The sequence below is a fragment of the Poeciliopsis prolifica genome, unplaced genomic scaffold (assembly GCF_027474105.1).
Source record: "Poeciliopsis prolifica strain line A6 unplaced genomic scaffold, Auburn_PproV2 SCAFFOLD004, whole genome shotgun sequence".
In the NCBI taxonomy this organism is placed as follows: domain Eukaryota; kingdom Metazoa; phylum Chordata; class Actinopteri; order Cyprinodontiformes; family Poeciliidae; genus Poeciliopsis; species Poeciliopsis prolifica.
The window spans coordinates 1,019,733-1,032,738 of record NW_026562379.1 but is presented as its reverse complement, the minus strand read 5'-3'; the positions used below and the strand labels follow the sequence as shown (position 1 = coordinate 1,032,738).

Sequence of the window (13,006 nt, the reverse complement as noted above, 5' to 3'; positions counted from 1 at the left end):
TTTACTTGACTGGTTTAACGGAATGTTTAATAGCTTATCATTGAAATAATTCAATACTTATATTGTGACAAAAATACAATGGAGTTGGAGTCTAACAGTCATTAACAAGAAAAATCAAATGTTCTCTTCTACCAAATCATGGTGTTTTAAATGAAGTGAAATTATGTTTGATTGAATTAGTCCCAACCAAATAGACCTACATTGTGTGAAAACTACATTTTAAGTAACTGAACTTATAATTTTATTTAATTATACTTGATTTCATTGTATGGAGAAAAAAAATCTCCATACCTCCATTATATGGCTTCATCAAACTGCTATTGCAAAAAAAAAAAACTGATTTAGTTTACAAATCCGAAGTTTAATTTATTAAAATGGCTTTTTTTAATCAAATAATTGGACAAGGAAAAAGAATGGGATACAATGTATTAATTATCTACGTGCGAAGAGGTAAATTTAACAAGACAACAACAAAAATTCGGAAATGACGCAGAAGTTTTTATTTTGAAACGAGAGCAACCGGATATTTCGTATGAGCGTTGTTGCGAAGGTATCAAGATGGCGTCCCAGCAGCAGCAAGCTGTTGGTCAAATTTCTCAAGTCGGTATATCCCAAACTGCGTCAATGCAACAGCAACAACAGCAGCAGCAACAGCTCAGTCAGCAGCAAGACTTTGATCCAGTTCATCGATTTAAGATGCTTATTCCGCAGCTGAAGGAGAGTTTACAGGTTAGTACCCCGCTATGAACGAGCTAAAAACTGGACAATGGATACTGTTGACGCTAATCTGTCTGCTTTAATTTAAAAAAAGAATCTAATGAAGGTTGCAGCATTGAATTTGACTCATAACACTTCAATCGACAACGGCGTGTAAGTACAGTGTCAGTACTTTTTATTTTTTTTTTTTTTACTGAGGTCCGTTTTGACCTCAGTTAGTAAGTTAGCTCTTGTCTTCTGAAACGTGTTTCTTGTTTCTGTTTGCTCAGTAAAAGCAGCGACACTTCTGTTCAGCGTTTTGATAAAAGCTTAGAGGAGTTTTACGCCCTGTGTGACCAAGTGGAGCTGTGTTTGGTAAGCATGGACCAGTTATTGTTAGATTTTCTGCACCACTTGGACATTTCTTCCCCCCACACACATTTGTCAAAATACAGCCAAAACTGAATATTTATAAAGCTACTGAACAATTGTCTCCAATTTCTCATCATATGATGGTAATATCGCTTTCAGTCCACATATGTAAAGAAATCAAATTAAGATTTCTATAAATTTATGTATAATAAATGAAAACCTTGTGTGAGATTTTCATGTCACTTGAGTCTTTAGAAATACATTTACTTGGACAATTGCTGATCTGTTTAAAGCTTTTTTCTTGATTTATTGAATTAGAGTTGAAGGGCTTTAATAACCAGGTGATTATTTTGGGCCAAATATAATATTGTGATTGGTAACTTTTAATTTTCTAAGATTTTTAACATTAATACTGTGTTTTTTACTACTTACAAACTCACATTTTCCCATTCTCTCTGAAGCGCCTGGCATACGAGTGCCTCTCTCAGAGCATCGACAGCGCCAAGCACTCCCCCAATTTGGTCCCGACAGCCACAAAGCCGGACACGGTGCAGACGGAGTCCATGTCCTACGCTCAGTACCTCAGCATGATCAAGTCTCAGATCTCCTGTGCCAAAGACATCCACAATGCTTTGCTGGAGTGCGCCAAGAAGATCGCGGGAAAGGGACAGCCTCAGGGCATCATGTAAACTCGGACTAGATATTTTTATTCGATTTTCTTTTTATATCTTGTGACGAGAAGACGCAAAGCCACAATTTCTCGGTTTTTGTTTTCTGTTGTGGTTTGTAAATGCTGTGTAAATATTCCTGACAGTTATGCTTTGTGGTGACCAGCAGGAGGCGACAAAGTTTTCAAGAACTATTTTGTAACATATTTGTATTGACGATTAAAACCTTTGTGCTCATGTTTTCTTTTTTTATTCAGTATGAACTGGGACGTATGTAAAATATTTATGTTTGTGAGTGCAAAAGCTGAAAAACCAAGGAGTTAACAAATAAAAAAGGTCAAATATTGATGAACTAATTAAATGGCTAAACTATACATGGTTTAGTAACAAACGACACCGTTTAGGTATGTAGAAACAAATTTGCAACTACACAAAAAAGGCGAACGATCCTTGAGTGGCATGGAGTAAGTTTTTGAGCTGAACAAAAGCTATCCATGTCCGAGGAACATAAGTGTCTTTGGTCTGCATGCTGCTGTGTTACGGTGTGATAACACAAGCATGTGAAAGTGGCGTATGGCTGGCCTGCAGCTGGCCAAAACCTCAGCCACATCTGAGTTACTGACATGTGCTGCCATCCAAAAATACTTCTCTGGGTCACCAGCAGGCATAGAAGTTTCAAAAGGTACTTGCGCACTCATAAACCTGATGTGCTGTTTAATTAAAGCTATATCTGATACGGGGCAATGAGTAAGAAAGAAAAGAGGATCAGGTTCATTCACACTTTATTTTCAGACATCCTGAACTGGCAGACCTCACTTTTAACACAAAACGTACAAGAATATATTATTTAGTGAGAGTAGTCCCTGGGTTCGTCTACACTTGGCAATCAAGCACAAAGTTCAACAAGTAAAAACAAATATAAAAAGATTAAGGGCAGGTCAGTTTGTACAAAGATTTCAGTATTTAAAACAGACGCTAAATAGAAACAAAACCGGATATGTTCTGTGTGCATTGCTTCATTTTACAACAAACACAGTATGAACATTGTTACCTTTTTTATAAGCTAAAGAGATAATGTTTACATGATGTGTAAAATTCTATTTTTCAGATTTCCTGACAAAAATGCTGGTGACACAGCATAATGTGGTCACCACCGTGTTTCGTGGTGGGAATGATGTGTACATGCGAGATGTTCAAAGCTTGAGATGCTGCTTTAGAGCCTAATCCTGCTTCAAACTTCTCAGCTTTATCCCTGACCTGCTGTTTCTTTTGTCTTCATGGTGCAGCTTGTTCGCTAATGTTCTCTAACGAACCTCATTGGCCTTCACAGAACATCTCCATTCAAACTGAGATTACATCACACACAGGTGGGGTCTTTTTTACTGATTAGGTGAACCCTGAAGACGATTGGTTGTGCTGGATTTCCTTTCGGGTCGTGAGCGTAATCATGACGCAATTATGCAATGCTTTGTGTTGGCTTTTCTTAAATTCCAAGATTTGGGATTTCATTGAATTTAATGTGATAGAAGTTTGTGATTGTAATGAGACAAGACCTGGAAGGGTTCAATGTGTAAGAATACGTGTGCAAAGCACTGTAAATGAAAGGCTGCAGTTTTTAAATTTCTTTATAAAAATAAAACTTCAAAATACCACAACTCCAGTATAAATGCAGCCTTTTACTTCCATCAGATTGTCTGCTGATTTATTTTGCTTTGTGGCTTGGAACTAAACAGGAACTCAAAGCATGGTACTCTGATTTGATTTGTTAATGTTCCTGCAGTTATATTATTGTTTCAGTTGTACCTGAAAAGAAGCTCTAAAGTCTGACATCAAGCCTTTTAGAGGCTGATAATTATTCATCAGTTTAAACCAGATGTGATGGAACAAGGACACATCTGTAACATACGCTACGGGCTGTGCATCAAAGAACACATATGTGTGACATAATATTTTGTGTCCAACTGTAATAGATTCTTTCTCTGTTTCATGTGGTGTGTGTTTCTGGAGTTGGAGGAAGGCACCACTTTGAACTGTGAGATGCGTAAATGGCTTTAATTGCACGTAAAGACAGAGGCATCAATATTCCAACTCGCTGGAGTTGCCTGAGCCTTTGCGTCCAGCCTTTCTCTTTCGATGACCTCTATAAAAAATAAAAAAAAACAGACCAAAAACTAAATAAGCACCAAAAATAGTCATGATTAATCTCAACCTAGGTGTCCTTTGAAGTTAATACTGACCTACGGGGATGCTCAGGACTACCAAGCTGACGTTGCATTGGGCCAGGCATGGAGACTGGTGACAGCAGCCTGGATACCTTCTGCTGCCATTCATTATCAAAAGAGTCTGCATCAGCTGTGGGGGGAAGATATCGTTAGTTACAGTCAGACGACCTTATCAGGGCAGAGGTGCAAAGCTTTCACATACCTTCATCCATATTCTCAAAATCCTGTTTAATCTCTTCCTCTCCAGTTTTTCTGTTATGTCTCTTCTCGACAACATGCCGTCTGTCCTGGATTTGGTGTCCAATTTTCAACTTCTCCAGACCGCTTTCGGAGTCTTTAAAAGCTTTCCGTGTCTCCTTTATCTGGGAAAGACAGCAGCTTTAAGGCTGTTACATTCATAATCGTTAAACAAGTTCATTCATTTATGAAGAGTTTCGTGTATCTGTAAGATTGTTTTATAATGATGATAAATACATGCAAGAAATTGCCTAGTGTCTGAAATCGGACCATTTTTGGCTTAACTGGGCCTGAACATCACAGACAATCCCGAGCATCCTCTTCCTTAGAATGTAATACAAAAACAAAATGTCTTCAGTCAGAGGCTTCTTCAGAGGCACTGTAATACACACCACTACAAGAGATCCTCCATCACCCTCTACTAACAACTCTTTGAAGAAACTTGGGTAGTTTAAGCTACAAGATTTACTTATATATATTTTTTAGATTAATGAAGAACCTTTGCACTAAAATAAATTGAAATGTCAGCCATGTAATTTCCTTAGAAGGAGAAGAAAAATCATTGTTACATTTCCATCACACACAGTGTGAAATCTCCTGTGGTCCTAACAAAAATAACTAATGACAGCTTATGTTAAAACATAATTTATGTTTTATCAAACATTATGGACATTAATATTAATTGGAGTTTTTAAACAGAAGTTGGAATTGATTAAAATGAATTAATTACCAAAAAGAAAAGCAAAAGAAAACAGAGATCTGAAATTATAGCTAAAAAGAAGATCATTGCATATCTAGTTAAATGTGCCAGTAATAACATCACAAGTGTTTCTATTTAGAGTTTAATTTCAAGCAGATTTATTTTTAGCATTTCCAGACATAAAGCAGGATTCTTCAGCACATCACCACTCCTAGAGTACTAGAATACTTACTCCTCCTGGGGCACAGCGAGTCGATGAAGTTGCCTGGAACACCTTTGGAGGCTCATCTCCAACTTTTGAGTATGACATTACTGATGATGACTTGCATGAGAGGGCATTTGCATCTGGTGACGCGTCCTCCAAAAAACCCCAAAAAAACGACAGCAATAAAAAAAAAAAAAGACAAGCACAGAGTGCAACACAAGACAGCTTTCACTTAAAATAGATTTGATTGCTACTTATTTATTTAGCACCATATACACAAAGAAAATAAATAATGTTGGTGAACTCACAAAGTCTCTGTGCATTTCTTCCATGCTTTTTCTCATGTTGGACATCATGTTGTCAAACATGCTGAAATGGTTCCGCATCATGTTCTGCCCGGACATGAAAGGAAACCACAATGAAAAGTCAGTTCAAAAACTGCACTATTCTTGATGGTCACTTGACATTAACAAGTCACAAACAGCTGCATTATGTGGGTAAAAAAATATACATGCAGATACATGCATAAATATTTCTTCCTCTGAACTATTTTGCAAACTATAACCACAATAATAATGAGTAAACAATCCAAAAAACAAAAACCGTGAGAGTCACTGCACACTCACAAACACTGAAAAGCGCGAGATTTTTTTTAATGATTGTTAATGCTAAAAGCTGAATGAAAGCCAGTGCTTTGATAATAACCTGACCTGAATGTTAATAATCATTAATGTTTGTTAATCATCGCTAAAGCACTAACCATATGTTCTAAATAAAAATGTACCAATCCATCTGACACTAATTGAATATGTCCAAATGAGACAGGAATCTCTCAAAAGACAATAAAAGAAGTATCTGTTTAAGATAGCTGTATCTCCCGTTTAGGTTTATTGCAAAGAAAGGAAGCAGTTCAGTGGTTACTTCTCATTCTGATTGCTGTTTTTATTTGTTGTTTGTTGTCCTATATTCATAGGATGACAGCGTTGGTGTACTAATAATGCATCCTAAATAATGAAAATTACTTGCAATGAGTATTCAAGCAGAACCCACTTTGCTTTACTTTGCTGGATAATGCTAAAATGCAAAGAATGCAGCCAGCTGCGGTTAGAGCATGCACTCAGTAAGGTGAGTTTCTCTTCACACACACAGACCCAACTCACCGTGCTGCCAGTACTGCCAAAAGGCAGCAATGACTGGCTCATATCCTGAAGAAACAATATCAGTTTAGCATCTCAACAGCTGTATGTTACAAAGACATGCTCAGACATGGGGATTTTCTATTTAAATCAACAAGTATTCATATTTCTGGCACTTGTCTGCATTCTAACACATCAAAACTGCAACTGTCCATGAAAGATAAACACAAAACAGCAGCTAATTGTGAAGGGCAAAGGAAATATAACATGGTTTTCAAATAAAATAATCTATAATGGTGGTGTCTGTGCTGTAAGACCAAATTTTACTACAACTACAGCTTTTCTCAGGTTTGTTTTACACCAGGGCCAAGTATGTAGACCAAAATCTTTGCGTTTTCTCCTTTATAAAATGACACAAGTTTAGTCAGAGTGAATAAAAAAAAAACATCTGTAGATTATTTTCCATTAAATAAATATTTTATGAAAGTCGATTGTATTTACTGTGATGATAAAAGTGACCTGTAAAAATGATCTATAAATGGCGTCAACAATAGGAAAGCTAAACTGCCAAAATAATTCAGATTTTAAAACATATTGATGTAAACATCAATATATTGATTAAATGCTGTTACAGAAACAACATTGGTGGAAAAAGACATTGCAATCAATAAAAGCAACAAACCAACCCACACCAAGTTTTTAAGGTGCATAAACTTCCTTAAATAGAGTCCATTGTGCTTGCAATAAATTCTTTACCTGTTCATTTTTTTCCATGAGAACAACAAATTGTTGTTGGCAATAAAACATGTTTCTTGAAGTTGATCCCAGTAAGTGACTGGGTTTTCTTTCACTTCGTGAAACAAACCTACACAGTGCTACACTCTGCCCTCAGCAAAGATTTGTTTTTTTAAGGTGACAAACTTTTTGCAGCTGGAAAACACCTCAACGATGATAAAAATGGAGCATCCTGCAGCCTCCCACATCCTGAGCCTGAGCTCTGCCTGCCAAGACCACAGGTGTTTGTGACCGCACGGTCTTGGCCAAACATCTCAACAGCCATCACTATGTGTGCGTGGGGATTTTCTGGGGTTGCGATGTGCAGGGTTATTGTGTGCGATCAGTGGGGTGTTGAATGACTTGTGTTCCATGTGTAATTAGGTTGCATGGCCAGAGATTAGAGTGGGTTTAACACTGAAAGCGAGCCTCATTCTCGGAAGGCTGCAGTGGGCCGGGCGGTCCAGTCAGGACATGACTCCCCTGGGGTTTAAGGGGGTTGCAGAGTCCATGGATGCACTCTCAGCTCTTTTCAAAGGTCAAGCTGATGTAAAAACGCTCCTGAACTGCCAATTTTATCCCACCGTGGCATCTATGAACTCATAAATGTCAGTTGGACAGCAGTATGCAGTATATTTAGACAAGGTGTGAGAGAGAGCGCAAACAAAGTTAAACAGATACACTCGTCTACACACTGGCAAAAATTGTAAGGAGTTCTGAAATTGAACAATTTTTTAATGTTTCGCTCATTGTGATTTTGAACTGAAGCAACTGATTCAACAGATTCAAATAAGAGATGAGAAAAGTAAAATGCACAGTTTTCATATATTCACTTTCATCACTTCCTCTACCCTGCAGCAAAAACTATTTGATTTAAGCATGTGTATTAATCTGAAAAGTATTCATTTGACCACTTAAATACTATATTTTTTTCGCCTTTTCTTCATTACACGTAAATGTTTCAGATCATTAAACAAATTTTAATGACAGAGAAGATAAGCTGAGTAAATTAAAAGAAAAAAAGAGTTATCAAATTATTTAAAAAAACAGTCCAAATAAACCAATCTATAGTTTTTTTGAATTGCTGTGGCAGCTTTATGACGAATGTAATGAGAAAATGTTCACTTATATTGTGCTAGGCTCAGGAAAACTTTCCCAAATGTCTTGGGGATCATCAACATGTTTCCTTAGGAAGTGTTTTATGGGCCTTTGAATACTTGTTGCAGTGGTTTCTCATGGCCGCTATTTTTTACCCAGTCTCTTTTCTATTGAATAATGAACCCGGATCCTAATTGAGGTCAGCAGTGTTACTTAATTCTTTTTCGTCCTCCTGGTTGAGTTGTTAATGTGCTTCTGGAGTAATTTTGGTGGATTGCTCATACCTGGGAAGTTTTCGCAACAATTTTACTTAGCTTATCTTTTCTTATATCAAAAGATTTAAGTGTAACAAAGAAATGACAAAACCTGCAGAGATGTTTAAATCCACAAATGTGACATCAACCAAACACAACACTGTTTATCATTATCATTAAGCCTCGGCACACTACTTAAAATGGCAGGCAAAGACAGCTTATTTCAATAATCTAATACGGCATTAGTGTTGTTATTTACGATCACATTTGTAAACAGGTTCCTTGATGAATGGAGGCTGTGAATGGTAACCCAAACCAGGCAGCGTAGGTGTAGGCAAAAGAGAGAAATGTGAGAACTCAGCAGTCGAGGAAGGTGGACGTTTCTTCCCACTGGGATTCTGATCACAGAAGTAGTAGCGCAACCATCCAAACTTGCGTGAATATTGCAAGCTGGAACTGTGGGTGACTGCTTGCATGCACATTTTGGAGCCATATGTGTGTGTTCTTCGAATGCGTCTCCGTGTGCACATTTGTGCCTGATACTGGAGAACAGCTTGGGAGCGAGCTGTCTGTCATGTAGCTGCTAATGCAGCAGCGATGCCAAGTTCTGCGAAACAGATGGACGAAAAGAGCAACAATGAGGGAATAGAGTGCCCGTGACATCTGAACATAGAACACATGCCACGTCAAAGCCAGCAATCTGAGCGCCGCTTCAGGATTTCCACCACTGCCGGTCTCGCCTTCCTCTGACCAAGTGGGACATCAGAAAGCAGTTAGTTTTTTTTTTTATTCATAAACAGTGCATATCCTGGTTAATACGACTGATTGCAAGCGTCTTCTCATATTTTATTATTCTATTGATCACTTCTAAGTACTCAGAGAGCACGCTGCTTGGGACTGAGGTCACACTTCTGATGAAAGCCATTATCAAGGATAAATATACCAGCTCTCATGGGAGACTTGGATTAAAGCAGGTGACTCCGGCTAAGTTTGACTCAGCGGATCAAATATACACCACTTCCCTACATACAGTACATGTTCTTTTTATTATAACAAGCCAGAGAAATTAACACCACAATGGTAAGGAGCAAGTTGGGTAAAACAACACAAATGAACCAAACCGTCTACGCGGAATCCATTATCACCTACTTCAATATTTTTTGGTAATATTTTATGTGAAAGACCAACAGCAAGTAGTGCTTAACTGTGAAGTGGAAAGCAAAAGATACAAAGTTCAGAATTTTTTTAAAATTATTTTATATTATTTTTTTACCAGTAAAATCAAATAAGTACAGCATGTAGTCTGCTCCTTTCATAATTTTACAACCAAATAAAATACAGCTGAATTCAAGTGTCACCTACTTAAGCATGTCATTTTTTATTTCAACATGTTCTGAGAAGATGTTAAAAGTTTTGGGCATTAGAGAACGACGAGCATCCTGAAAAGGAAGGAGCCCACCATGCAAGTCGGCTAACTTTATAGCAGAGTCGGTTTATACACAGGTTTTGCACTCTACAAAATATGGCTTCTGAAGTGTAGAAAGAAGAAGAAAGTAATTGTTAAAATTCAGCAAAAGTTGTGAAGCTGTCAGAAGGTTCTATTTTTAGATGAGAACAAAGTGTAAGTTTACCGGGACGATGGTGGCAGATAGTCCCATAATCAGTGGGTTGCCAATCTGATCCCTGTTCCATCTGCCAAAACACTCCAAACCACCTTGCCTGCTGGCGTATCAAAGGCAGCTGTTGCTCCTATGGAGTAGTTAACCATTGTGTGTGTGTGTGTGTGTGTGTGTGTGTGTGTGTGTGTGTGTGTGTGTGTGTGTGTGTGATTGCATGAATGACTGAATGTTCCGCTGTCATAAAAAGAAAACGTGAAAGACACACTTTCGGATGAATATTTGTTTTGTAACCCAAAACACACATTTCCCAGTGTGAAGCATGGTGGTGGCGGTATCCTACTGTTTTGGCATGCCATTCTTCAGAAGAGATAGAGAAGCTGGCCTGGGTTCAGATTTATACATAAAAAAAAAAACCACACACACACACACTAAAGTTTGTAGCTGCAGTGTGAAAGATGTGAATCCCTTTGAACAGCACTGGTTCTCCCTCACTGATTTCAACAAATCTTCAAATACAGAGAAGTGTTGTCAAAAAGAAATGCATAAAAATAAAACAAGAAAGCAGTGTGTTAGTGGAACAATGTGCTATAAATAGGCCTTCTAGATGTTAGGAGAGGCCAACGGGGTTACCCTTCTACATAACCAGAGACAAACATGGTCAATCACCTCTGCAAGTGGCAGTAGATGTGGCCAGTTTTTAGAGCCTAACCTTAGTAAACACAGCGCTTCCTCGGGAGAAAGCACTGGGCAGCTTACAGGACGACTGAAACATATAAATGGAGGAATATAATAAAAGTTAAAAGTGCGTCGCCTAAATTTGAAGAGAGGTTCTCACCCGATACTCGTCTCTTCGATCAAAAGAAGGGCCTGGATGTTCGACCATGTCGCGGCGGCGGTTTCTCCCGTCTGTGATGCTTGTGCCAAAGGGGAAACCAAATGGTTCTGAGAAACTGCGCATCACCTGCCTCATGTGCTCTCTATGAGCATGGAATGGTTCCCTGAAGAAAGACAGAGAGAAAGAAAAGACAAAAAGGGCATCTTAGCAATCACATAGACAAAAAAATGTCATTACACTGTAGTGCTTTTTCTAAATTATGTCAAGACACAGCCTTGAACTTTATTGTATTTTAACGGTACAGTTTCATGTTAGCTCACAAAATAAATGTTGCACAACATTGTGAAGGATTCATGATTTTCAAAGGTTTTTGCATAAAAAGTGTGATGTAAGCACATGTACGCAGTCCCTCCCACCAAATAATTTTTGAAATCCCTTTATGAGACAGTTCAAGTTATGAGAATGTCAACTTTGTGGATCTAGAGCTTTGGCAAGTTCTTCACAAAAGTAAGACTGAATGAAAAGCATGTTGACACAGATTCCCAATTAGAAGTTTTGATAGAAGGTCATTCATAATTTTTGTTTAAACACCACATGGAAGTTTGCTTTAAATGTTGAAACACTTCTATGTCATTTGCATTTTTATGTTTCAGAACAAATTTCCATAATGAAAGAATGAATTCAGTTTTTGCACTTATATACTCATTAAAATTTAGAGAACATAAATACACATATAATGCATGAAAACATATTGAAGAAAAATAATGCAATTAGCCAGTTTTTTCAAATCACAAACACTGCTCACAACTCTCAAATTTTGGCCAATCTTTTAGAAGTGTGGTTAAGTTGCAGTTCTTCTATTCTATGGACTGAACAGATGTTTAGAGCAATTGTTTTATAACCCGGCCCTGCTTTAAACCTCTCTAAAACTTTATCCCTGACCTAGTAGGTGTGTTCCTTGTACTTGAGGATACCGATTGCTTGTGAATGATTTCTAAAAACCCCAGAAGCCTCCAAAGAACAACTGGAAGGCGATCGTATTTAGGGATTTTTAATTTCAATAAAAAATTTAATAAAAAAAAAAAAAATCCATGTATAATACGTGCTTTCATTGGGGTTCTACTGAAAAAAACAAACAAAATAAAACCCATTTAAGTTTGTGGTTGAAACTTGAAGAAGTTGCAGGGTCGTGAATACTTTTGTGAGGAACTGCAGTTTCCCAAAACGACTCCCTTTTCCTGTGTTGACTCGGATCTTATTGCGAATAAATTCTTCAACGAAAACACCACCATGAAATAAGAAGCAACCCCTGAAGTAAATTTGGCCAGCCTCAACACTTGACTCAGAGGTCGGGTCAAGTGTGGCCACACCAATGCCCTGCAGGCCTCCCACTCATGGATCATGTCAAAGTGGGTGCAGGCCTCTGACAGAGTGAACACTCACTGAGACATGAACAGAAAGTGTCTCTGAAAATGTTTTAGAAACGTACTTTATTCAACTCCTCACTTAAATCTGTTAAAAACCTCACACAATGGAGTTTTTTGTATTTATTTATTTGCTTTGTAGACGTTTTTCTTCTTTATCTTCAGCAGCTGTTGCTAGGTAACTTAAAACGAAACAACTTTTCCACACAAGCTCGTGGCACTTTAAAAAAAAAATAAATTAGAATTAAATTACGCATTTTTTTTTTTACATTTTCTGACACTTAAAATTTGTTTCCCCCACTGTTATATATAATATATATATATATATATATATATATATATATATATATATATATATATATATATATATATATACATTTTTTTAGGCTGTTCAGATTCATAATAATGTCGGAAAATTCGAAACGCGTCATCTTGAATTCAAGCTAGAAAATTCTAACGGGTAAAATTATCCAGCCCCGCTTTGGGAACTTACGAGAAGAATGGGTCCTCGTCCAATTCCTTCAGCATGTTGTTGTACATTTCCGCTGCTTCCTAAAGGCGCAGATAGTTCTTCGCTGTTGTTTCTAATAAGACTTCCAGTCCGACACTCACGTTCCTCCGCTAGGAGACTCGACAGCAGCAGCTGATCCCCGAGTGCGATTAGGACCAAAGTCACTCTGACACCGGCCACGAGACACGAGCCCGACGCTCCGATTGGCTGTCGTTTGGTTCTCCCGTCCGCGCGCTGTCCGTTTGGGGTTGGCTG

General features: G+C 37.8%; 2 protein-coding genes across 5 annotated transcripts; one reads left to right on the top strand and one right to left on the bottom strand.

Annotated features, from left to right (window-relative positions):
- Positions 1-544: 544 nt before the first annotated feature.
- med29 (mediator complex subunit 29) lies at positions 545-1,973 on the top strand. The gene is made up of 4 exons (XM_055028892.1): positions 545-729; positions 812-870; positions 987-1,071; positions 1,530-1,973. Exons 1-4 carry the CDS (start codon positions 559-561, stop codon positions 1,755-1,757), a joined length of 543 nt encoding a protein of 180 aa, XP_054884867.1. The 5' UTR covers positions 545-558; the 3' UTR covers positions 1,758-1,973.
- A 528-nt stretch (positions 1,974-2,501) lies between these two features.
- mlf1 (myeloid leukemia factor 1) lies at positions 2,502-12,988 on the bottom strand. 4 transcript variants are annotated; one of them, XM_055028888.1, is made up of 8 exons: positions 12,734-12,988; positions 10,817-10,979; positions 6,261-6,305; positions 5,409-5,492; positions 5,128-5,256; positions 4,161-4,320; positions 3,974-4,088; positions 2,502-3,876 (listed from the first exon to the last, which is right to left on the bottom strand). In XM_055028888.1, exons 1-8 carry the CDS (start codon positions 12,778-12,780, stop codon positions 3,813-3,815), a joined length of 807 nt encoding a protein of 268 aa, XP_054884863.1. In that variant the 5' UTR covers positions 12,781-12,988; the 3' UTR covers positions 2,502-3,812. The 4 variants fall into 4 exon arrangements, with proteins under 4 accessions (XP_054884863.1, XP_054884864.1, XP_054884865.1 ...); XM_055028889.1 differs by having other exon boundaries at positions 5,128-5,253; positions 12,734-12,986; XM_055028890.1 differs by lacking the exon at positions 6,261-6,305 and having other exon boundaries at positions 12,734-12,986.
- Between the last annotated feature and the right edge of the window lie 18 nt (positions 12,989-13,006).

Bases quoted from the DNA above. Each gene is read 5' to 3' on its own strand.
- med29 (XM_055028892.1), top strand. From the start codon at position 559: ATGGCGTCCCAGCAGCAGCAAGCTGTTGGTCAAATTTCTCAAGTCGGT. The intron at 730-811 runs GTTAGTACCCCG...ATTTAAAAAAAG, and splicing joins AGCTGAAGGAGAGTTTACAG to AATCTAATGAAGGTTGCAGC. The intron at 1,072-1,529 runs GTAAGCATGGAC...TTCTCTCTGAAG, and splicing joins ACCAAGTGGAGCTGTGTTTG to CGCCTGGCATACGAGTGCCT.
- mlf1 (XM_055028888.1), bottom strand. From the start codon at position 12,780: ATGTACAACAACATGCTGAAGGAATTGGACGAGGACCCATTCTTCTC. The intron at 5,257-5,408 runs GTGAGTTCACCA...TGGGGTTTTTTG, and splicing joins AAGAAATGCACAGAGACTTT to GAGGACGCGTCACCAGATGC. The intron at 3,877-3,973 runs GTCAGTATTAAC...TATTTTTTATAG, and splicing joins AGTCCTGAGCATCCCCGTAG to AGGTCATCGAAAGAGAAAGG.